Here is a 25,640-nt window from a genome sequence, read left to right as displayed (position 1 = left end):
ACAGTAAAAAACAAAGCAATTGTCCAAAAACATTGGAAAACACTAGGAAACAATAGAGAAGGCTGGAACACTTGACACAAAATGTACAAGATGAACTGGCACAGACTGATGGCTGAAATACACTGTGGTGGGACGACTAATGAGGGACAGGTGAAACACATGAGGGACAGGTAAAACACATACGGGGCAGGTAAAACACATGAGGGACAGATGAAACACATGAGCGACAGGTGAAACACATGAGAGACAGGTGAAACACATGAGGGACAGGTGAAACACATGAGGGACAGGTGAAACACATGAGGGACAGGTGAAACACATGAGAGACAGGTGAAACACATGAGAGACAGGTGAAACACATGAGGGACAGGTGAAACAAATCAACAACAAAGTCTGGATGTGTTTACAGCTTGTTTTGTTGCCCCGGTGATGCAGGATTAAAGGAAGATGCTGATTCACTTTCTGTTTCTTCTGAGATGAACACAGAGGTTCAAACCACTCTAATACATGTTTTTGAGCATTATGTCCATAAGAGGTCAAACCAATACATGGACAGATGAACCACTAAGAAACAAACAAGTCTTTTAAAAGATCTACATACCGACACATTACAAAATAAATCAAATAATGTCCTATGCCGTGTTGTTGAATTATTCATTTGTTTCAGCTTGACCCACATTATACTTTCAATCAATCAAAGCCACAATGTGTGCACGGTTCCCACTTGGTGCTGGTCCATGTGTCCTGGAAGACGTCAATGTCCTGGACAAAAAGGGGACTTGTTAAAAAAGTAAGATCCTTTTTGTTTAACAGCTGCTGTGACGCTCACCAGACTCCATTAACAAAAACAGTAATTTAATCACTGTGAAACACACGTCATTCAAAACTCAACAGAAACACAATAAAGCTCAGTGAGGAAATCGGCGTGTTGAGCCAGAATATTTTCACATCTCACTGAGGAATTATTTTGACCGAACATTATGACCCAAAAGATTTAAATCTGTCGGACCTGCTTAAAAAACAGTAATTAAGAAAGAAACTCCGTCATGTAGTGCGTTCAGTGCTGCTTTTTTTATCCACAATCAAATATTCACTTACACAATAGAATGTCTGCATGTTTTTACAATCATTATATCTTAAAATTTGGAATATTCATTGACAGCACTAATTTTAAGGACAGAGCTAAAGAGACTGGAGGCAATTAGCCGAAGTTAGCATAAAGACTGGGGGCAAGCGGAACCAGCCAGCAGGCTCTGTTCAGAGTTCAGAAATACAAACATTTAAAGCTAACAGTTTCTCCATCCGCCCGGAGATAAATCCCCGTAAACCACAAACTGTCATGTTTACCTTTCTGTTTGGGTTTAAACGCTTTAAACAAACAGGATGAAACATGTTAATTAGTGAGGTTTAAAGCTGTTTTTTTGTCGCAGTCACAGTTGTTGTGTGCTTGTGTTTGGCAGCTCTCACAGCTAACGAGCTGATGTGAGGCCAGGACTGAAAAACACTCTGCAAATATTGTCTTTGGTAGCCAGAGACACACTGAAAGAAAGACGGCAAACGGCAGCGGTGGAGGTTTGCATCAAAACATCCGGTTTGAGGATGAGATCGGTGTTCTTGCTTCATCGTGGCAGAGAACCAACGCGTCTCAGCTCACACAACATCTAATCCCGTTGGCAGGTCCAGTACGACTGCGGATGAGCTGCCACGGACCCAGTGCGAGGCTGAGTCAGGGAGTTTACGCCGTGGGAGTAACCAGCTGTCACAGTCAACAAGCTGCTTACAAAGGATTAGCAAAATCAGGAAGCACCAAGCTGAGAATAGCATCAGATCAGGCACAATCCCATCAGCTAAACTCATGCACTCTTATTTTAGGACTGTGTGTTTGTGCTGGTGCAAACATCTGTGAATGATTATTTCCATCATGGATTCATCTTAATTAAGTGTTTTCTGTTGTTTCTTTAGTCAATGAAATGTTCAAACATGTTCATTCAAACTTAAAGTCTTAATTTTTTTTCAAGTCAGATAATGTTTCTGACGGCTGATTAATGTACGATCATTTCAGGTCAAACCATGCGAGCAGACACACCTCCAGTCTGTGGAAGAGCGCCACACAAACAGCTGAGACACTACGATCATGAAGGTCGGGGTTCATGAGAGAAACATTAAAAATCGAACCGTCCTCACTTTTAGTCTCTGTAATCCTACATTTCCCATGATGCAACTCAGCAGCATCTTGCATGGGACCTTTCCTCCCAGGTTACTGCCCACATCTTTCAGCCTCCTCTTTCTGGCCTGTTAAATGTCAAATGTTCAAATGTCGTCTTTCGTCCATATTTCATTTATTATCACATATGACAAAGAAAAGCAGGAGTTTGAGAAGCTGGATACAGCAAATATTGGTAAAAATTTCTGAAATTGGTTATCAAAAAATACATTTTCTTTTGCTTGACTAATCAATTAACCGACTAATCTTTGCAGCTCTATGTTATATATTTTTCCATGAATTGTGACCTAATGTTTATGTAAAATGTAAGAAAATGACAAACAGGCACGTAGCGAGAGACAAGTGAAGGTTATAGACGGCAGTAAGGAAAGCTACAGACGCACTGAAGTCCACTGAGAGCTGAATGCATGAGAGTAACATACATCTCCTTCATGGAAGCGATGCTCCAACCTCAACAGCTCATTAACATCGGCGCTGCTGCCGACAGACCGCGGGGATCAATACTGTAAATGAAAGGCAGAGGAAGCTCCCAACAGGCTGGTTGTATGTTAGAGAAGCACCACGGACACATTTTCCTTACAATGATTCACAATATTTGGAGGTACTTGTACTTTACTTTATTTTCCTTTCATGATACTTTGGACATCTACTGCGCTACATTTGTCTGAAAGTTACAGTCAGCTTCACTTACAGTTCGTATAAGATTAAGATTTTACATTGAAAAACGTATGAGAAGCTTATAAAATATAACTGGGACATGCAGTCCAGTTCAAAATGAACCAGTTAGTCACCAGTTAACGGCTGGTTACTGACTACTGAATCACACTGGTCCTTTAAGTAAAGACACAACATTCAGTGACCTCAAACAGCCTGAACTAAAAGTGTGGTGCTACTTCCTGTTGATAAAAGATTGTATTGTTGACACATTCTGATCAGTCACTATGACTGTTCAAGCTGATCTCAGAGCTGTGTGGACAGAAAAGTGATCTAATTAGCAGATGTTTGTTAGATGTTTGTCAGGAGATCAAATGCAGGTAAAGATCAAAAGCAGCAGATCAACCGACACAATGCAACACATTCCAACGTGTAGACAACCCGATCCAGATCACAGTCTGAGTAATGATCCGCTGATGCTCAAGGATCCAGAGGGAAGCCAAACACTAGTCAGGTCACACTAATGCTGTATATCACCCTAAATTCACCGTCCACTGACAGATACAGTCTCCATCGCTTTTATCAGCTCATCTCAGGTGACTCCGTTGAAACCAGTCCAGATTCTGATTTTTGACACACTTCTGCTGACCTGCTTTAATCCTGTTTATTCTGAGACTGACCCACATGCATGCAGAGGTGAATGAAGGACTCAGACCTTCTACTGGAGTAAAAATAGTAATCCCACAGTGTAGAAATACTCTGTTGCAAGTAAATGTATAAGAGTATAAAAATATGCTTGTAGTGCCAAAAGTAAAAGCACTCGTTGTGCAGAATCTTATATTTTACGTTTATCGATGCATTAATGTGTTCATCACTTTCATGTTGCAGCTGATCTTATTCTTATATTAACAATCTGAATCTGTAAAGTAACTAAAGCTATCAAATAAATGTAGAGTACTAACTGTCTCTGAATTGTGGTAGAGTAGAAGTATGAAGTAGCAGACGAGGTTCAAGTTCAGCTACCGTGCGGTGAACTGCGGTCCTCATGCATCAAATCACAAGACACAAAGACAGAACTGGTCCATCTTCAGAGCACTGTGCACATTATCGAGACAGGGATCAAACACAGGCGGGTGATGCTCACCGACAGCAGCCGTCCACACGTGGAGGCGAAGGAGGCCGAGTCATCGCTAGAGGCACGGCGAAGCAACCCTCGAATCGCTAGACGGGACTCTGCCACCGAGGCCTCTCTGAGGAATAGATCCAGGGTTCGAGGAGGACGCCGGGGATAACACAGGCAAGGTGAGGAGGTGGTCCAAAGCGGGTCGAGGGGGGTGGGGATTGGTTTAAAATAAAGTCACTGCGTGGGACGCATTGTGGAGGTGATTCCAGAGAAAACAGCTTCTGTCAGATCAGGAAGTATCTCCCAAGAAAACAGCTGCAGCCAAGAAGCAGCGAGTGTGGTGCAGCAGAATGAAAGGAGGAGCAGCAGGTGAGCAGGAGGGAGGAAGAGGAGGAACCGTGCTGCTTGGCTTGACTGTAATCCTTCTCCAGTGGGGTAAGCCTGACTGACAGGCTGGACTGAAGGGTCAGCTGAGAGGAGTGTCGCAAGGTCGCAGACACATTCAAGGCCAGTCATGGATCCTAAAGTACAGTCTTCCTTACGTTAATATATGAAAATATAACGAGACAGCAGCTGTTGTTCACAGGATGCAGTCAAAGCCGGAGGCCTCTGAAACGAACCCATGCAAAACCAAACAGAGCGGATTTAAAAAATGTCCTTTCAGCCGGTGTGTCACAACTGGATGTAAGTTTGTATTGCGTTCAGAAAGCGGAAGCTAACAGAGGCTAACTGGCATTTCCACCCAGAAAGTGGAAGCTAGTTAGCATAGCTTAACTTCTACGTGTTATTTTTCCACCATGTTATTTCAATACCTGCAGAGTCATCGGCAGCTCGGTAAAGAGCAAGCAAGCTAGCGTTGGCCGTCGCTCCTTCATCGGCCCTGATGTGGCGACGGCAGATAACCAGACTATGATGCTAAGCATCAGCTCACACAGGAGCAAGGAAGCTTCTTCCTACCAACAGCCACTAATAACATCCTTCAAGGGGGTTTCTGGTGATTGGGCAGCATCTCAGAGGCTTAATGTGCACTTGTGATGGGAGGAAGGGGGCTCACTTAGAAGGGCAGCAACTGCATCAGGGTGGCCTCGGCCCCCTGGCCCCCTTCTGGCAGCACCTCTGGTCATACTAAACTATTGACCATACATAACACTAATTTCTGTGAAGGCTGGAGCTGCTTTTCCGTGGTAAGGTGTCTGATGCCAGATGGTAACGGTGATGATGATGATGATGATGATGATGATGCTACATGTAGCTGGTTTTCAGTCAGTCTTGGTTCAGTTTTGAACAGAGCTGCTCTCGGCTGCAGCTCGTTGCTTTGCAGTTCCTCCTGTTGACTCTTGATGTCCTGAAACCTCTCAGCAAACACCTGGAGGAGTTTTCACAGGAGTTCAGGTGTCACAGCAGCTTCTGTTGTCGTCTTATTACCCAAACTTCAGCGAAGAGCGTTAACTTCATCCAAGCACGTTTGTCCCTGCAGCTCATCCAGTTCACCACGTTTCATCACTTATGTTTTGTTGACAGGCGCCATGATGTGCTGATGTGATATCAACACCACGCGTGTGCTGCATTCAGGTAACATTCAGAAGAATGCGTCAGTGAACTATTTTATGAGAAAAAAGTAATGACTTTTTTGTATTTAGGAATATGGCCAAAAGCCTTAATATGCAAAACATTAATAAGCAATGAGTGAACCAACACACACGACTGGTAACAAGGATGAAGCTGTACGCTCATTGGTTCAATTGACCAATAAGCACACACACACACACACACACACACACAGAAAGACAAATACTTATTGTCAAGTCTCACAGCTATTTGTCTTGTGTAAAAAATTGCTGTCAGCCTTAAAGCCTGTGAACAGCAGGTTTCCCTCAGTCAGCGTCGCCTCTTCAACACAGTGGAAACTCAATCGGTGACACATCTTCAATAGTCATGATACAGCATTCCCATCAATACCCGTCTGATAGCAAATCACACCATGTTCAATAACCTCTGTCCAGGCTGTCTGAGCCGTAGCTCGGCTTCTCTATTACTGTTTCACATCATTCACCAGGACACTGGTGTGCAGAGGGAGCTGAGTGCATAGGTCACAAAGCAGACTCGACGCTCGAGTGCAAAATCCTGCAGCCTCCGTCTCCACGGTGCCTGAAACATAACCCGTGCAGGTCAGTGCAGGCGGAGACACGGAGCCTCTGACGTCCCAGAGGGAAGCGAGAGTGGCTGCAGGCACAGAAACCTGCACAAAAAGACAACAGGTGAATACACACCAACACACAATATTTGTAGTGTACACAAGGGCTCTGCAGAGAAGAAGAAGCTGGTGCCTGCTGTCCTCGTGGCTGCCACAGTCACGACTGGCGAAAACAAACCTTTATCTCAACTATCAGACGCTTGTCAAAGTCAGTTTCTCTAATGTAATTCTTCAGGCCATTGCAGGTCACTCCCTCGCTTGCTCAGGAGATCCTCTGAAGTGGATCACTTTCAGTGAAGGACCTCATCAGTTACACCAGCCGGGCTTCTCCAAACTTCACTTTTGAAGAGAGACGGCTCTGTGGCGCTTCGCCTCCGAACGTACACACTGTACTTCTATCTGCCAGCTAAGGTGAGCTGCTCGCACAAGAATGACAAAGAGCAGCCAAAGTTTTCAGTTTCAGTAAACAAAGCAAGAAAAGAAAGACAGAAGGAGAAAAGACTACGACCGAAAAGAGGTCGGATGAAGCAAGAGATCAAACCAGAGTCAGAACTCAGAGCTGAGAGAGTCAAAGGGCCTGAAAAGTGACGCCATGGCTGCTGTGTTTTTGTTTGACAGGTTTGATTTGTTTTTGGGGTGATTTTGGTCGTTCACGTTTATTAATGTTGGTGTTTCCTTTCACGTGAACGAGACATGAGGTCAGCGATGACAGAGATGCCCTGCGCTCCGCGGCCCTGTGCTCACGCGTGGACACGTCCTCCAGTCCTCCAGGTACAGCAGAGCTATTTCTTAACGAACAACAGAAATACTTCTGTGCAACATTTCCTATCAGAATCAGAAGACTTTATTGATCCGAGAGGAGAGACTGGTTTAGATTAGACGCCGTATGACAGAAAACACAAACAAGAGAAATTAATGAAGCGTTCTCATTTTTGTTTGTGTAAAGATATGATGCCAATGCAACCAGCTGAGAGGGAAGCCTTCAAACAGCTTATTAAAAAGCTGCATCCATACAAGAAAATCACTTTCTATATTTTGCCAAATCATCAAGAATATAATATTGCTGCATAAATACCCTGAAATATTGTGTTTTTAATGCCACATCGTTCACCCCTGCTGCAGAGTCAGTGCACTCTGGTGTTAAATAATTACGGCACTTCACTCCCTGTAAAAACACACGTTCACTGAAAGAAACTGACTCTACGTTTCTCACTACAGGCATTCTGCATTGCTATAACAGGAAAAGCATCACTGTAGATAATGAAAATTAATGATGCACAATATACTGTAAAATCTCACTAGCTGATCCCTAATCCAGTATAACAATTTTTTTTTTACTTCATTAAGTCAAAAATCACATCCTGTTATCAGGTTCCACGTGTGTTCCTGGAGCTGACTCTTCACTCACATGTGTTTCCAGCTGCTGCACCTCGTTCGTGCATCACACTGTGAGATGATGCAGTCAGTCAACACTCAAAACAAGACAAAACGTTGTTTACGTCTCTGAAATGTTACTGTTCCTATTCTCTGGTGTGAACGCAGTAAGAATTAGTATGCAGGGACATAATGCTGCTTCACTTTCAACCCTGCATCCAGTCTTAAGTTTTACTGCTGCACCTTTGTTTATTCTTACTATCCTAAAACTGGGCGTGACTTTTATTTCCATGGGATTAAACACAGTTTGTAGTGCAGGGCTGGGTTAGCGTAGCTCAGGCTAAGATGGTTTACTTTGATGACTTGTTAGTTTACTTCTGGCTTGCTTTGTGTGTCTTTGTGGTGAAGCGTCCAGCATCTCAGGCTCATCCTCTCAGCATTACATCTCTTTTCCCTGCATGCAGCCTGCAAACTCATTTTCTTTTCCTGCTGAGATGTGCAGGAGACCCCTCCCCTGTCACATGTGACTGACGGCTCTGCAGGGCTGCCCCAGAGGCTGCACAGACATCCATTATCTATACTGTACATGTACTGTATACTTACTGTATATATAGTGTATATACGTATATTCATTTCAGATTCAAGCCACAGGATAAATGAAAGCTCGTTTATTAATCTCTGCTGACATTTTGACATGCTGCTTTGATTAATTACCAGCAATGTGAACAATGAGTCCCCTGCTGAGCTGAATCAGATGCGTCGTCTCATCTTGTGATTTAGTCATTTTTTAATTAGATGGTGGTCTTAATGAGCCTGATGTTATATTTAATAACATTTCTCTGACGTTAGTGGAGGCACCAATTAAAGGCTGTGCTTCCACCTGAATCCTGAGCTGCTCTCATCACCTGGCATGTCTATGAGCTCCACATCCTACTCCCAATCTCCAAGCAATCACCTCGGGCCTCCTCCACCTTTCCCCAACCCCCCCTCCTCAGCTATTTCGCTGTCTTCAACTTTGGTAGATTAACTAATGATTTATTTGTTAGAAGCCTTTTAACTGACTTGTTTTATTGTCCAGTAAAATCAATAAAACAAGTAATGACAGAATGATTCTGGCCTTCAATTCTAAGTGCCAGATCAACATGCTGATTAGAGTTGAAATGATCAATCAATTAACAGTTTAGGTTTGCCTGAAATGCAATGTGTTAATTTACTCACAACCAATCAATCAATTTATCATTTATAGAGTACAAAAGCCAAAAGATTTCTGTTTCCAGCTTCGCTCCTGAGAGGTTGTTCGCTGCTGACACGCGGCGCTCTGCAGCCAAACTTGCCTGAAAAAGTGTCCTAACATTCATCAACCTGTGATTCAGTTATATAAGACAGATCGTTACAGATAACTGTTGCATTAGTTGCATTAAAAGCTGAAACCAGCACATTAGACAGGTGGGAGCTCACCGGCTGCTCATCTCTGCTCTCCAGCTGCGCTCCTGGTGCTGCGGCAGCTGTTGCCGCTTCGCCTCCTCCGCTGCCGCTGCCGCTGCCGCCGCCGCCGCCGCCGCTGCTCGGTAACTCGGACAACCTCTCCAAGCAGGCTGACCCGAGAGACGAGCTCTTGTGGTGGGACTGCACCAGGTGAGCCAACGTGGGCTTATCCTGGCTGACGGACTGGTGCCTGGAGGACGACAGGAGCTTCTCCCGACCGAGACCGGAGCTGCTCTTGGCCGCTTTGCCGCAGAGCTGAGCCTCCTTCGTTTCTAACTCCACCTGAGATGAGAAGAGCAAGTCAGGCTGAGAGGAGGAGATCACCCGGTCCAGAACGACATGTTCCTTCCGTTTCATCCTCTTGAACATCCACCCGCCTCGCTCCTTCTTCTCCTCGGGCTCTCGGGCTCCCAGCTTGGGGCTGAGCAGCGGTTTGGCTTTGGCTTGGATCTGTTTCCACATTGTGTTTTGTTGGGACGAGCAGCTCTCATTCTCGCCCCCCTCGCTCCGCTCCATTCTCGCCTCTGGCCGGAGCTCCAACAACTGGCTCCAACAGGCTCCAACACCGATGGACAGGCTGCTGGTCTGCCGACAAACTCACGCGATCCGCGTTGACCCTATTGAGCTGCCGTACACCGAAAAAACCGCACGAAAACAAACGGCCAGGCAGGGTACATATTTCATGTCTCCACCGCTGGCAGTCGGGGTCGTCCAGCCCCCTTTTCAGAGAAATCTAACACCGGGCGGTGACACGCAGGGCCCGCCTCAGCCTTTTAAGTGCCCTGAAGCAGGATCTGGCTCTGGCCACCCCCTGAACCAGCTGAGAAGTGCCGCCAAAACTGCGTGCCAAAAAACGACTTGAAAGACATTTTTAGCTGCTGGTGTGGCTGTGGGGATGGACATGTCCACCCGTTCATCCACCTTTTGGGTCCGATAGACATTCATGTCCCCCTCAAAATGAATTTAATGGCCCGGAGCTTTCTCATTAAATCAAATATTTTAATTTGTCTAATACTTAAACTGACTTTCCCATCAGCCTTAGCTGTACTTTTGTTTACTGCTATTGAGCAAATGTTAGCATGCTAACACCCAAAACTAAGCCCAATACTGAACATAATGAACATTAAATGTACAAAACATCCGTGTGCTAGCAGTCATTGTAAAAATGTTTGAATGCTAACACCCATATAAGCCCAATACTGAACATAATGAACAATAAATGTACAAAATTTCTGTGTGCTAGCAGTTGTTGTAAACATGTTAGCATGCTAACACCCAGAACTAAGCCCGATACTGAACATAATGAACATTAAACGTATGAAACATCTGTGTGCTAGCAGTCATTGTGAGGATGTTAGCATGCTAACATCCAGAACTAAAATGCTGGTGAACACTAAACCTATGAAAAATTGGCGTGGTAGCAGTCATTGTGAACATGTTAGCATGCTAACACCCAGAACTAAGATGTTGGTGAACATTAAACCTATGAAACATTGTATTAAAGGAATGATCCGTGTGGATGAATCATGACAACTTTGGCATTTACAAAAAATAACAATGAACAAATGGAAAATGACGCACAACATGAGTGAAAAGTCTATGCACATGTATTATTGACAAAAAAAGAGACACTTTTAGATAAAAACAAAGATTTTAATTCGCTTTTCAACCTTTGTTACTTGTTTTACTGTAAAGCACTCCACAACACTTTTTAAAAAGTGCTATACAAACAAAAGTTATTATTATTATTGTTATTATTATTATTATTATTGTTATTATAAAGCTAATAAACTGTTGGGATCTTACTTAAGTTGTGACAGTTTCTCTGCAGGTATGTGAGTCTGGATAGTGCTAAATATTGAAGTATCAGCTGATCTAATCCCCCCATTAGAGTCACTGAAATCACATCTGTAACATGTAATATCTATGAGACAGTGAGATACTGAATGTTATATATTATACACACAAACTCAAAAACGCGTGCTCTGAATACTGAATGTACAGTAGGATTGTTTTCCCATGAACCTTTATGTTCAGTTCTGATTGTACACTGCGACTTCAAGGAAATGAATGGTTAAAAGTTTTCTATAAGGATGAGATTGTCTGTCATGGCTTCACTGATGCTCACGCTGAGTAAAAACACCTCATAGTCAGAAAAAATGCATGCATGAGCGCACACACTCTGAGGATGGGTGTGTTTAAAACAGGCTGCTGGTGTGTCGCTCTTGCTCTCGTGCCATATGTCTACTCTGAGTGGTTGGTTTGTGGTTGCATCAGTGGTCACGTTGTTAGATTTTGGTTACTAAATTTGTGACATTGTGAGAGTTTTTGACACAGGCTTTGTGTTTGTCGTTGGTCACTGAAACTCGAGATTGGTGGACTCGCAGCACGATTTGCAGCCACCTTTCGTGATTGACGACCACAGATTTCAATACATTTCTCTCACGAGCTTTGACCTGGGACACCCAACATGACACGGTGGCTAGAGGTCTTTGGGCTATTGTATGGACATATACTACTTCTTGCATCAATTAATTTTTAGTACATAATAATACTCATAATAAGGCTCGCTGTTAGCTATAGTTGCTATAGCTATCTTCATTAGCTTAGCAACCCTACCAGTAAAGCATTCATGACATCAGTGACATCTCTCAGTATAACGTTACCACATTAGCTGCCAGTTCCACCTCACCTGCCAGTGACAGTAGATATATTGTTTTTATGTGGCACACAGTAACGATATACCAGCAGTCAGCAGTGGCACATGCCAGTAAGAACTATCAAACGTGCCTCTGAAACACTAGCTACATGCAGAAATGCATCTTGCAGTGCCATGTGGTCAAACAGCCAGTAGCCAAAGTGGAACACCACTAAGAGGCAACACTAAAACAAGAGTTTTTATTCTGAGCTTTTACTGCATTGGTTTTTAATTTCCTCTGTTAAATTCCCCTCCTTTTACTTATGTACCTTTTGGTTTCATGCCTTTTGTGAATCACTTTGTAATTTCCTTTTGGATGGTGCTACATAAATTAAGTCATGTAACAAAAACCAACAGCGACACACCACTCAGGATGTGCACATGACACTAAAACCAGAGTTTCAAACCATCAGCGACTTTGAAATTTAGGCATGACTCCACACACATCAGTGGGTAAACTCAGTGTCATTTAGGATTTCAAATAGAAAACATACTTGGAAATCTACTGTGATCTAAAGGTAAAGTGCAATCTACTCTCTATTGCCTAACTACACTCACTTGGCTAATGACTGCAATAAAAAAAAAAGTTTATGAAAGTTTTTATCATGTCAAAAACATTTAAATTAGGTTAAAATAAAACTCCCTGCATGCTGCCATTCCTCTAGTGTTTCTGTGTGACCTGTGTTTTCAGACTCAGGGGAAATATTGATTGAAATGATCTCTTCATCTCATCCCCAGAGGGTGTTTTTTGTAAAGGTTTAAGTCTGTGCTATGTGACTTTTTGCCCCAGTTTGTCTCTTAAATAAATGGCCACAGGTGTAACATAAGAGCTCAGGGATCACAGCTCCTGCTCGTGCATCTGCTGCTGCATCTTCTGCAGCATCTGCTGCATCCTCCTCAGCTGCACAGGCAGACGAGATCAAGACAAGACAGAGAAAAGGGAACAAGAGGGGGATAAGACACGGCTTACATAACAACACATATGGGTCATCATCTCACATCAGCATCTTGGTTATATAATACCTGCTGCAATGCATTATTTAGTATTTGAGGTTTTTAAGGAGTCAGATTTTTTTTCCCACTCACTTCTTCATCTTTCATTTTGATGAGCTTCTCCGTCTCCCCGTCTGGTGTGGACAGCGGCAAGAGTGGGATGGGGCTCTCCACCCGCTTATCGGCATTCATCTTACTGTAAGATGAGAGATAAGCATGAAGGATGACAACAGGAAGCCAGAGGGTTTCTCTTTGTTTCACTGCAGGTTGGAAATTTGCTTGCACAGACTTGAATTTTGCAACTCAGAAAATCTTCATGTTCCTGAGCTGTGTTGCAGTCTGAAAACTGAACTGAAAACTCTTTTGAAGCCTTCGTGTGTAGAATTATGTCATTATACACTCATTTAAATTGGTTGAAAACTGGCTGCTCATGCGTTGAATATAGGCCCTTCATCTCACCGTCCCCTGTGTCTTTTCGGATACGACCACTGGGGGGTGCCCAAGTCACAGATGGTCAAATTCCAACTCCATTGTCCACCTGATGGATGTTAAGTCCAACATTTAGTCTCTCTTTCTCTCTAAACCCAACCGGTCCAGGCAGATGGCCGCCCACACAGAACCTGGTTCTGCTCCAGGTTTCTGCCTGTTAAAAGGGGTTTTTCTTCGCTGCTGACGCCAAGTTCTTGCTCATGGTGGGAGTTTTATGGAGTCAGTTCACACACGACAAGCTTGTAAACGCAGGTTCAGCAGTCTGTATATAAATATAACAACGTCTAAATATATATCTAAATATGTTTTTGATGGAAATTGCAAATACTTTTAATTACATCGATTTGTGGATTTCTGCTGCATTTATTTAGAGCGAGAAGTGTTTGTGTGTCAGGAAAACATTTGTAAACCATAATTGTTTATATGTATATATATGTACAACAATAACTATTTCTGTATTTATTGAAAATATTTATGTCGTGAGTCATTTATATATAAAACCCACACATACATCACAACACATTCGTGAATCCTTCTGCGTGCATTCATTAATATTGATACTGAGCTGACTCCATAGAATTGTCGGGTCTCTGTAAATGGTATAAAGAATACAGTGTAAAAAGTGTCCCGAGATAACTTCGGTCATGATCCACCTGCTCCTGAGGGAAATATCTGCTCTTTAGCTGCTAAACGCTGCACTATGTTCACCAGCTCGTCTCCATCTGTGTCCGTCTGCTGTTTGCTGCTCAGCAGGAAGTGAACTGTGGCTTTTTACAGCTTCTTCTCTGGAACGACACCATGACAGTGAACCAGAACAGTTAACACACTGTCCAACTTTCTGTGTGAGTACAACCACCTTGTGAACTGTTGTTTGCCCCTCAGGTTACACTCAGGCTGCCCTAACTCTCTGATTGGTGGAGGCTGTTGGGGCTGTACACAGCCTGAGAAAAAACAGCTGCAGACAAAATTGAGGGTTTAAAAACTAGACATTCCTCCTCTGCATGTTTTTGGGTAAAAACTAAACAGAATTCATATGTGGATATATTTTCACAGCAAGGCTACAGAGCAGGCGATGTTTGTTGGGAGTTACATTTATGAAAAATCATAAAAGGACAAATAGTTTTACTGGAGGACCAGATTTGGCGAACTGGTCGCCTGTGTCTGCCACTGATGTTGGGGGTATGAGACTTGGATGTTGGCCCTGGTTTTGAAATCCTGTTTTCCTGTTTTGTCCATTTTAACTTTGACCACACACCACAGTAAACTAAAGATGTCATCCTGCTACACACACACCTACCTGGTCATGGTCTGGATGCACTGAGCTCTGTAGTTCTCATAGTGACAGTCGCTGGTGATGTCCTTCAGGTCGTGCATGTGGGTTCTTATCAATATGGTCCTCAGCTTCACAAAGTCGCAGTGGGACGGGTTCTCCACTGCGTACAGGAAAAGATTAACATCAGGGCTGGTCGGTCACTGGTAATTAGTGTTGCCGTGGTAACTGAAATCTAAAAATCGCTGCAGAGAGTTGGGATGGATAGCTTCAGAGAGTTTCTTACCCTCCACAATGCCCCACGGGTAGAGCCTCCCTCTCACTCTCTGACCTCGGGCTTCTACCACAGTGTTGCTGCCGATCACTGCAAACGGGATGCTCTCCTGCATCCCAAAACATCAGTGAGGAGGAAGTATTCAGGTCTAAAAGTACTCCAGTACAGTCCTTTCCTAATTTTACTTCAGTAAAAGTATAGAAGTATTATCAGCAAAAAACTCGTAAAATATAAAAATGAAAGTGTTAATTCTAGAGGCATAACAGGCCCTGATGTTTTCTATTTTTATATTTATGATAATGTTAACCAATGCGGTAATTCCCAACCAGGGGGCACCTTCAGCTGCCAGGGCATACATGGAAATATCAACTAATTCTTTCATTAACAAACATATTCACATATTCGTGTTAAGGAGGAAAAAAACAGTTAAATAGGATTTAAAACTGATGCGACGTGGACCTGAGTCAGCTTTCAACACATGGTGTAACTGAAAGTGTGTGAAAACCTGCATCCTACATTCACACACATTATTACACATGGTGGGTTTTAAAGGCTGAATACTGAAAGTCATGCATCATATACATGGCATATTGTATATCAGATAAATATGATGGAGCAAAAAGTATAACAGTCCCCTCTTGAGCGTAATGCATTTCAGGTAGACCGGAATCGAACTCACCTTCAGCTCTTTATCTTGTCGTTTGAGCTCCTCGTCTTCATCAGAGTCGCAGTCGGGGAATTGGTAGATCTTTATCCCACACTTATCTATCTCTTCCCTCAGCTAGAAGGACAACACACACATAAAAGATGTGATGGATAACAGTAGAAAGACACACATACACACACACACCCACCCACTGAGTGCTAAAATGTAGCAGGAAGTCTCTGCCTTATATAAAGCTTTACAACTATGTTCAGATAAGCCCTCTGTGGACGAGTGTCTGAGTCATCCTCCACTAATATTAACTGAAACTGAACTAAAACGCTTATTTCCCTTATTTTCCCTTCTAGTCTGACCAAATCAGAATATTAATATAGTTGCTGGTTTCAGTGTGATTAAGCTCGGCCGCTCAAATGACCACTTTTTCTAAGCAGAATGTTATAATTATTCAAATATATATTAGGCTTTTTTTTCTGTAACATAACAAATTAACGGAGAAATGACTAAAATAGTTGGCTAAAGGAAATGAATGAAAAGATGAAATTGTTAGCTAGTTAGCCAAATGTACTGTACAACCAGTTGGCACTGTTAGCTAATTATCTTAGAGTAATATATAATCAGCTGATGTTGTTAGCTACTGAGCTAAAGTGAGGAACAGACCGTTGACACTGTTGGCAAAAGTAATGTACAACCAGCTGAAAGAGTTGGTTAAAAGAGTTTAACAGCTGAAAAGTATAAAATTATGTTCTTTTCAGTTTTTAGCTGGACATCTGTTGTATTTATGTCAATACTGAAAAGTCTCTGTGGGTTTAATTCAGAGCAGAAATATGAATTACAACACTGAACACCCAGCAGCAAAAAGAGGCGCTGCGCTCATATAAAGGTCAGTGCATGAGTTCAGCTTTTATTTTCTACAGATTAAGAATTTACATCACATTTGTACATCTGGCAAATCTGGTGCTCATGGATTATCTATGTAATCTGCATGTATGTAATCTTACATGATGCGTCGTGGTCTTACCCGCTCTTTCAGTTTCTTTATCTCGGTGGGAGTGAGGCAGTCGGCCTTCGCAATGAGAGGAACAACGTTCACTTTATCCTGCAGGGCCTTCATGAACTCTATATCGACTGGACGAAGCCTACAGGAGGGATGGACTTCACTGAGCATTTTTATTCGTGCGTGTGTGTAGATGACGTGATGAGTGCGTGTGCCGCGTGTATTACCCGTGTCCAAACGGCGGTATGAAGTACAGGCAGCAGTGCACTCTGTTGTCCTGGATGTTCTTCCTGTTGAGTCCGCTCTCGTCTCTGAAGTACTGTTCAAACTGCTGATGGATGTAGTCTGTGACTGCCCTCCAGCTGCAAAACACATACAGAAGTGTGTTTTTACTGCTAACTGATACAGGAATACTTCAACATTCTGGGAAGTACGAGACGAGAAGATTGATCATCACCACTGGCGGAGAGTAACTAAGTACATCTACTCAAGTACTGTAGTTACAGGCAAGCAGCTGTAGTTCCATATTACAGGGATTGTTGTACTTTTTACTCATATCTGACCTCTTTACTTACTACAGATTTTTACATACAAAACATACAAATGATGATCTTATAAAATAAAGTTTATTGTAGATTAAATTACCCAACAGAATATATGAATATATGTTAAAATTATGAACATGACCAACTACAACAATCATCTAATTATATTATATATGACAGTATAACACTTACATTGTTCTGAATTATGAGTACTTTTACTTTTGATATTTCAAGTGCATTTTGCTAACAGTAATTTTCAATGCAGGACTTTTATGTTATAAACTTGCAGTTCTGCTACTTTCACTTAAATAACGATCTAAATGCTTCCTCCACTCTGATACCTGCAGACTAACTTTAGAGCTAATAAATAAAATGTCCCATAACATCCACACACATAACTCTAAATTAGTGAGCTTTGGATGTGTTAGCAGATGAATACTTGAACTGTAGGTGGAGTCGCTCCCTGCTTCTGTTAATCTTCTGATTTAATTCAACGTGAATCCCTTTAACGTGAGATTCTTGCAGCTTCTGTATTCATGTTTATGACATGATTCATTCACCTCCAGCGATGAATATTCAGTATCAGTCTTGTCCAGCATCATTACTGCTGATGTGCAGCTGAGTTTGGGGAGTGGGGTTGCATACGAGCTATCACGCTGCATCAGTTGAACAGCAGGCGATGAAGGTGTCACTGCTGAGGCTGCGGTTTTCACCCAGCGGGACACAAACTGAGCGCAGAATGGTGAACTCTTTCAGAAACGGCGGCCAATAAAGCGACAGACGTCTGCAAATTCTTTTCATCCAGTTAGCGGCACTTTGAGGTAGCACGTAAGGACCCGAGATGCAAAAAGCAAAGCTGTGTCCACATTTTCTGGCTTTCAGGTGTTTGTCTCATGTCTTGATGTGCTGTACAGGCTGCTGTTACGCCATCATCAGCTGACATCGTGTACATGACACCAGCTTACTTCCTGATAAAATCGCCTACAAACCTTCTTACTCATTTAAATGCACTGCAGAAACCCTGTCGGGACATCTTTTCCCTCACTTAATGTAAAATACTACAGGAGAGAGAACACAGAGCAATAAGAGATCAATGCAACAGGAGCAGAGAGAGAGTGTGAAATATGATGAATGTCCTGAACAAAAGGGCCGAGCAGACGGGCAGATCAAACACGAAGCACGAAGCATCCTCAGATGGTCAGAGATGACAGTTTTAAGAAGGGATCTAAAACCCAGGTGGAGCTGAGGCCGCAGAGAAACGCTGGCTGGCTGTGAACGGACTCATGTGCAATTAAAATAAAGGTTCTCCAGGGACCCACAAAGGGAAATCAAATTGGCGACCAGGTAGAAACGTGATGAAAACCCCCAGTCCCCCTGTGTTTTCTGATTTGACGCCTCCATCAGCAGGAGACTTTAAATCGTCCGTGACTTCGAACATAAACCTGTTTTATGATATGACAACGAGGTGGTCGAGGCTTAGTTAGGTCGGTAAGGTTTAAGGAAAGATCATGGTTTAAAATAAATACTTAGTTAAGTTAAGATTAGGGGATTTTTACAGTAACAAACACATACAAATATCACCTTGAGCCATTTCATGGACCAAACAATGAATTGAGATAACGAAAGGGATAATGAAAATAATCGTTAGCTGCAGCCCTAATATTAGTAACTTTTTCAACAAAAAATCCTAAAATCAAGCAGTTCCAGCTTCTAAAGTGTGAATATTAGCTTTTTAAGTAATGACAGACTAATTAATGGGTCAATACAGACAGTAACATAAGTGTTGAATAAATGATCACTGAAGCTCAGCAGATGTGTCTCATTTGTTATAATTTTTAAATTGTTGTATTTTATCAGATGCAGAAAAGCAACAACATGATATCAGCATCGGTTGCACTGCTCTCCAAATATCGGCATTGGTCACTGAAAAACCCAGATCAGTCAATTTATAGGCGTCACCATGAGCTCTGAGAAACTGTGAATGGGATTGTTCGACTGTTTCACCATTTCAGCAGTTTCTTTCATCTTCTTGTTGAATAGAAGAACTGCAGAACTTTTATTTTCTATGTGTGTGAAAATACCGGAGACAGAGCTGAAAGGGAAAGATCGGATACTGTAAGTGGCATTTAGGGATGAAGTTCACTTCAAGCTGTAGAAAGCTCCTTCCATCTAACACTGTTTACCATCCGAGCTGCTCCTAGACCAGGTCTTAGTGTACGAAGTGAACGCTCACCACTCAGTGTTGTTGACAGCATCTCCAAAACCCGGCGTGTCCACAATGGTCAGTTTCAGCTTGACCCCCTTCTCCTCGATGTCCACGGTGTGCTTTGTGATCTCCACTGTCTGATTGATGCGCTCTTCGTGGTCAAAAACATCAAACAGATATTTAAAGTCTTCCTCATCAGCAGGTCTGTACGGTCTGAACTGTGATCAGAGATACGGGGCCATCTGATTGGCTGCTGACTCACCCTCTGCATTGAGTAGTTTTCTGTCTTTGTGCAGATCAGTGAGGAAGAGGCTGTTCACCAGAGTGGATTTACCCAGACCAGACTCACCTGGAACACACAGAAATACTATGAAGCCATACTCGAATAAATGAACTTACATTTCACTGCTAGTTGTCAAGAAGTAAAAGATTTAAATTGTTGTCAGGTTTATCGGATAATATTTGATGAGTCATTACATTTCTACACAGTGTTGTGCCACAGTAGCCTGTCCCATATAAAGGCCTCACATAAGCAGTGCTGGGTGACCCTGTTCTCCAGCAGCACCACCCCGACACATCCAACACCGCGGGGAGTCTAGTCTGAGCAGCCAGACTGAGACACACTATAAGAAACTTAATTTGACTCAAACATCATGTCAATGTTTTTTCTTTCCAGACGCGATAAAAACACGATATCCAATAAATTAGACTGCGGATTCACGTCTGAACATAAACTTATTTAGTGCTTATTAAAAAACATTCAAAAAATTTATCAGAATCAGTCCAGCAGTCATAAAGATTTCATGGACTCAATTTTTTAAATAGCTTGTGCATAGAGGAGATTATTTCTAAGTGCTTTACAAAGACAACTGGAGGTGCCATCCTCTCCCCACCACCTCAATAAAACATGAAAGGCATCATTGGAATGTCCCAGGACCACAGCTACTGTACCTCGCTGCAGCCCTGAGCTGTGGAGGAAGATCTGACCCAGATCAGCCCGTCTGTCGGCCATTATGATTACTGCCAAAACTGAGCTATAACATGAGACTTTCTGTAGTACTCTATAAAAAAGAGGCCTATAAATGTGTTATTTCTATAAAAAAAAAAGCTCTTTAAATTTGCAGTAGCTACAAAACTGACTTAATGATCAAAAACACAATATTTTGGCTGTATAGTTACTGTGTTCAACCACATAAAATCTGCTAACTGGAAAGCTAAAGTAAGAGGGCTATATCAAATGGAAGCTAGCTTGTGAGATTGCCGCAGCTAGCTTTAGCTAAAACTAAAACTAAGCTTAATAACTGATAGTTGTCAGCCTGTTCGTAAATTTATTTTGATCAACTGAAATTTTGGGTTTTCCGTCTGTTATTCCACATCATTAGATAAGGCAGCAGCTGAATCAGTTCAGGATGGAGTTTTAAAAAAAATGATGCTAAAGGTAGCTAGCCTAGCATAAAGGTAGCTAGCCCAGCAGATCTCAGTAGTAGAAGTGAATGTTATGTCATATGGTGGTTAAGCTGCCTTTAAATCATGCGCTTAATGTATTAATGGACACACTTAGTGGTGAGTCCGGTCGGCGTAAATCTATTCCAGTTGACTTTGTAAAGCACGTAGATGAACCATGACCCGGATGGATCTTTACAAAGTAGTTTATTCTTCGGTATCCATCAAACTGCAGAGAAATGCTCGTCATGTTTAGTCTTTCAGGATGTTCGAAATGCCTCTGAGTGTTTAACAGATGGAGCTGAAGTGTAATGAAATCCAGATCTCTTTTTTTTTTTTTTTTGGAAGAGAGCTTTTGCGACATTTTCACAGGACACATGAAACTTGTGAAAACTGAGATGGTGCGGAGGTGTGCTGGTGAAGCTGCCGCTCGACAAGCACATCCTGCGTGGATTTCAGTCTTTCTGAGTGAACGCTGTCTTGGATTTGATCCACCTGCAGGAGTGGAGCTGACGGGGCTCTGCTGAGAGAGATACAGCCTTTATGAAACAAGGAGTCAAGAGCTCCTCTGATGCTAGCTGCTAGCATTAGCATGTCTAGCTACTTTACTTCCTGCAGTCGTAATTTGTAATTTCTAAATTAGGAAAACGTTCGCTTACTGTGTTATTTTCTTACATTCACTCTGTGCATGTGGACGCATACTGTGTCAGACTTAAAGCAAACGTTTGCAGCTCTGCACCCTCTTCGTTGCATGGGGGAAGTTTGCTGTAGTTGCAGTTTGAAAATAAAGCATAAATCTAATCTTTGTGTGTTTTTCTATAAGCAGCTAAGCCATTGAAAGGGTCAGCGCCTCTCACCTGCCACCATGAGGGTGAAGTCAAATCCTTTTTTCACTGACTTCCTGTGCACCTGGTTGGGCAGTGTCGCAAAACCAACGTAATCTTTTTCCTAGAAACAGCACAACAAGAACAACAACACACACACACACACACACACACACACACACAAATACATATTAAATTCGTCGTATTGACTCGGCAGCAGTCGGTGAATCCATACTGTCCTTTTTGAGAAAGAAGGGTTTAAAATTTTTAGGCTGGACTGCAAACTGTAAAACTCACAGTACTCACAGATCTGCAGATACTTCTGATCCACTTTAGCGTATTTATTTAAGAAAGTAGGTATTATTTACTATTTATTTATTATTTTTTATAATTAGCAAGTGTATCTGTGTTTAATTAATATTTCTACTGAAGTCAAGATAATACAAGTATGTGATTTAAAGGTATCTTAATGACCGACCCTCATGAAATTCACTGAGATCTGCTAAGACAGCTACCTTTAAGCTTGGCTAGCTACCTTTAGCGCACATTTTTTTTTCTCTTTCCTGAACTGATTCAGCTGCTGTCTTATCTAATGATGTGGAATAACAAACTGAGGAACCAAAATGTCAGCTGATCAAAGTAAATTTACAAACAGGTTGACAATTATCAGTTACTAAACCTAGTTTTAGTTTTAGCTAAAGCTAGTCACTGTTGTCTCACAAGCTAGCTTCCACTTGATAGCTAGCTTTCCAGTTAGCTGATTTTTTGTGGTTGAACGCAGTAACTACACAGCCACAGTACTTTGATTATTAAGTCAGTTTTGTAGTTACTACAAATTTAAAGAGCTGTTTCCAGAGAAATAACACATTTATACTCCTCTTTTTTATATGGTAGGACAGAAAGTCTCAGATTATAGCTCAGTTTTGGCTGCATATGTATGTAGGGCAGCATGTAATCATAATGGCCGACCGACGGCCTGATCTGGGTCAGGTCTTTCTCCACAGCGCAGGGCTGCAGCGAGGTACAGTAGCTCTGGTCGTGGGACATTCCCATGATGCCTTTCATGTTTTATTGAGTTGGCGGGGAGGGAGGGTGGCAGAGAGACGGAGAGCATGCCCCGAGGTTCCCTCAAGTATTCATAATACAGGACGGCAGGCTGGCACAAGAGGGGGGCGGGGAGCACATACATGTTCATCTGAGCACACGGAAATAGGAGGAAGAAGAGGAGCATGATGGAACAGAGGCTGGAGGGACGCCGGCGCTGGGTGATGACAGTAGACTGGTCAGCTCTTCCCATCATGCATTAGGTCTTAAACATTTCCACTTGAGGCTTTTAACACCAAATCTAATGCAGAGTGCATTAGCTTGACTCCAGGCAGTGACTCAGCGGACAGGAGCCGTGCGTATTGAGGTGTGGGGGTGTTTTTCTCTCCGGTTCTGTTATTGCTTCCATATTGACATTTTGTCTGTGGACACTTTTGCATGTCACGCCCACACACATATCGCAGAAATACAGCGATCCAGACTGCTTCGTCTGCGTCCACTGCTTTGACTCAGCCGTCCAACTCAGCCAGAGAAGACAGAACCGTGAAGCAGGATGAAGGCCAACATTATGAAACTGCTGGTGGGATTTTGGGGAAACAGATCTAAAATAAAGACGCTCAGAGTGAAGGCGGAGAGCTGTATGTAACACGTACGAGGGGAACAGCGCTGTGCTGTTGCATCCTGTGTCTCTGATTCTTCACCTTCAAATCTCCACAGAGAAAATCAGTGATTTTAAACATTTCCAACTTGCTTTTGGACGAGAGGGTTCACAGTGACACGTTGTCCCTTCATTTTTCCACCCTGAGTGTGTTGATTATGTCAGTTCAGTCGTCCATAAATAAACATACATTTTCTCTGACTTTGAGTAGCTCCAAGGTTGGAAAAATCATCTTGGTCCAGACTGCCAACAGTATTACATGATCTGTTTTAAGGCTGCATGAGATGACAGAAATTCAGCAGCAACTATTTTGATAATTCCTCAACCTTTTTGTCGTTTTCCAGCAAAAAATGCTTCTCCAGTATCTGTTTTGCACATTTGTCAACTGTTTTTCAGTTCTTGAATTGTTGGTCATTTGAGGATTTTTCACTCTTTTCTGATATTTCACAGGTGATTAATCAAGAAAACAATCAGCAAATTAATCTTGTATGATCTCTCTATCATCTTGTTCCAGCTTTTATGGAAGCTACGTTATGTTTCCACTGAGTGAAATATTCAAACAAAAACCACCATGATTTTTATGGCTGCAGCATGATATCATATGGAAATAAGTTTCCCCCAAAATGATCTATATGGCACCTTTGGAAACTTTGAGAATTTAAACAAGCATTTAAAATAATGTTTTGGAAGGTTTGAACAAAGTCTTAACAGCATGAGTTTGTGCTGACCATCAATTTGATGTAATGCACATAAAACTACATTTAAAAAACTACATTTAATACACTTAATGAATGTACAGCTGCCACTGTGGCATTTTCATCAATCATTTTGGCAATAAAATGTCAGAAAATAATGATCAACATTTCCAAAGAGCCCAATGGGATGTCTTCAGATGTCTTGTTCTGCCCAATCAAGAGTCCAAACCCCAAAGATACACAGTCTGCTGTCATATACGATGAACGAAAGCAGCAAACACTCACATTTAAAGAGCTGGAATCACTGAAAGGATGGCAAATTAATTATCTGTGGATTGACCGATCAATTATTCGACTAATCGCTTCAGCCGGAGTCATGTTTACAGATGTGTCCAGATGTTGCAACATAAACTGAAAAAGAGCCACAGTGTAAAGTCTGTCAGATGATGATGATGATGGTGATGATGGCTCTTGGCTCCTGACTGTAAAGACAAAGAGCAGCTTGACATGACTGACCAGGTCACCGACAGCAGCCTTCAGCTGTACACCCACAAAACAAAGGGATTCTATTGGCTGATGCAGGTGCGACACAGCAGGAGGCTTTTATTTTGTAAGGGTCATCATCATCTCACACACACACACACACACACACACACAGACCTTTGTCTGCTGCGTCCCTCTTACCTCTCCATCCTCTGTGCCATGGAGCCGGATTCCAGGAGACGTCCGTCCGTTTGGGGAGCGGATAACAGCCACATCCACGCGGCCGTTTCCAGGAGGAGAGGAAGAAAACATTATGAGGATTCGTGCAGACTCATTAATCAATGCCTAATTAAGCAGCTGTGACGCGCGGTGGGTGATTAATGACATGCGGGAGCTCACCTGACCGGGGCGCGCGGCTCTTGTACCTGCTGTTGGCGGTCATCTTGGACACAGTTGGTGGAAAACGCGTCCAAACTGAATGAAGGAGGCGCGTCTGCGGCTGCTGCTGGTCCGTTTAATTCAGGCTGGACAATATTTCACCGCCACGGCAACAAGATGCGTCCAGCAGAAGCTCACGTGTGCAGAAATGAATCTAAATGGCAAATAAATTAAAGCATATGACTGTGTGACGCATTCCACACGCCAGAGTCTGCGCTGTCAACATGCAGACGGATCCACTGATTGAGAGACGCTCACAATGCTTATTGTGTGAAAAACTGTATGCAGTTCACGTGGAACACCAGGGGGTGGCAGTATTGTCCTGCACCTGCACTGATTAATATACTGCGCTGCAATTTGCACAACATGCATCTTGTCTTTCATTTGTCTTTTCATCAATAATAATGATAATATTATTTCAAGCTAAAAAACAGGACATAAACAGCATTTAAAACAGCTGTATAAACAGCAGCAATTATTCAACACTAAAAAGAAAAAGTAAAAAGAAGAGTTAAAAAAAAGTCTGAAAGTGACTTTTAAACTGGGATTTAAAGACTGTCAGCCGACATGATGCTAAACTGAAGGCTGTTCCACAACCGAGCAGCTCATACAGCAAAAGTCCAATACTCACAGTTATTAACTCTGAAGCAGTTAAAAGACCCAAACTGACAAATCTGAGAGGCCTCTCAGGACAATGAAGGGTTTGTTTCAGTTATATACTCTTCTAATGCCTACAAACCCATTTTAAACTGAATTATAAAAGAAACTGGAGGCCGATGCTGGTGTGGTGTGGTCAGTAGGCTGGCTGCTTAATTTTTGCACAGTTTGTTAATAAACAAGGAAATACAATAATCAAGATGCAAGAGTA

General features: G+C 42.4%; 2 protein-coding genes across 7 annotated transcripts in view; both read right to left on the bottom strand.

Annotated features, from left to right (window-relative positions):
• The window catches only part of mctp1b (multiple C2 domains, transmembrane 1b), a 28,707-nt gene extending 18,977 nt beyond the window's left edge, over window positions 1-9,730 (bottom strand). For all 5 annotated transcript variants that reach the window (XM_041959553.1, XM_041959554.1, XM_041959555.1 and 2 more), the window contains exon 1: window positions 9,028-9,730. In XM_041959553.1, coding sequence (XP_041815487.1) covers window positions 9,028-9,570 — 543 coding nt within the window. In that variant the 5' untranslated portion in view covers window positions 9,571-9,730. The remainder of the gene's footprint in view (window positions 1-9,027) is intronic.
• Window positions 9,731-12,555: 2,825 nt separating this feature from the next.
• sept5b (septin 5b) lies at window positions 12,556-24,872 on the bottom strand. Of its 2 annotated transcripts, XM_041959539.1 has the most exons (13): window positions 24,734-24,872; window positions 24,536-24,546; window positions 21,488-21,578; window positions 19,450-19,536; window positions 19,215-19,338; window positions 16,664-16,798; window positions 16,461-16,578; window positions 15,458-15,559; window positions 14,791-14,887; window positions 14,532-14,667; window positions 13,888-13,890; window positions 12,839-12,941; window positions 12,556-12,653 (listed from the first exon to the last, which is right to left on the bottom strand). In XM_041959539.1, the coding sequence occupies exons 1-13, from the start codon at window positions 24,774-24,776 to the stop codon at window positions 12,591-12,593; spliced, it is 1,113 nt and encodes a 370-aa protein (XP_041815473.1). In that variant the 5' UTR covers window positions 24,777-24,872; the 3' UTR covers window positions 12,556-12,590. The 2 variants fall into 2 exon arrangements, with proteins under 2 accessions (XP_041815473.1, XP_041815472.1); XM_041959538.1 differs by lacking the exon at window positions 13,888-13,890.
• Between the last annotated feature and the right edge of the window lie 768 nt (window positions 24,873-25,640).

Source organism: Chelmon rostratus, chromosome 19 (assembly GCF_017976325.1).
Source record: "Chelmon rostratus isolate fCheRos1 chromosome 19, fCheRos1.pri, whole genome shotgun sequence".
Classification (NCBI taxonomy): domain Eukaryota; kingdom Metazoa; phylum Chordata; class Actinopteri; order Chaetodontiformes; family Chaetodontidae; genus Chelmon; species Chelmon rostratus.
This window is presented reverse-complemented; position numbering and strand designations above follow the sequence as displayed.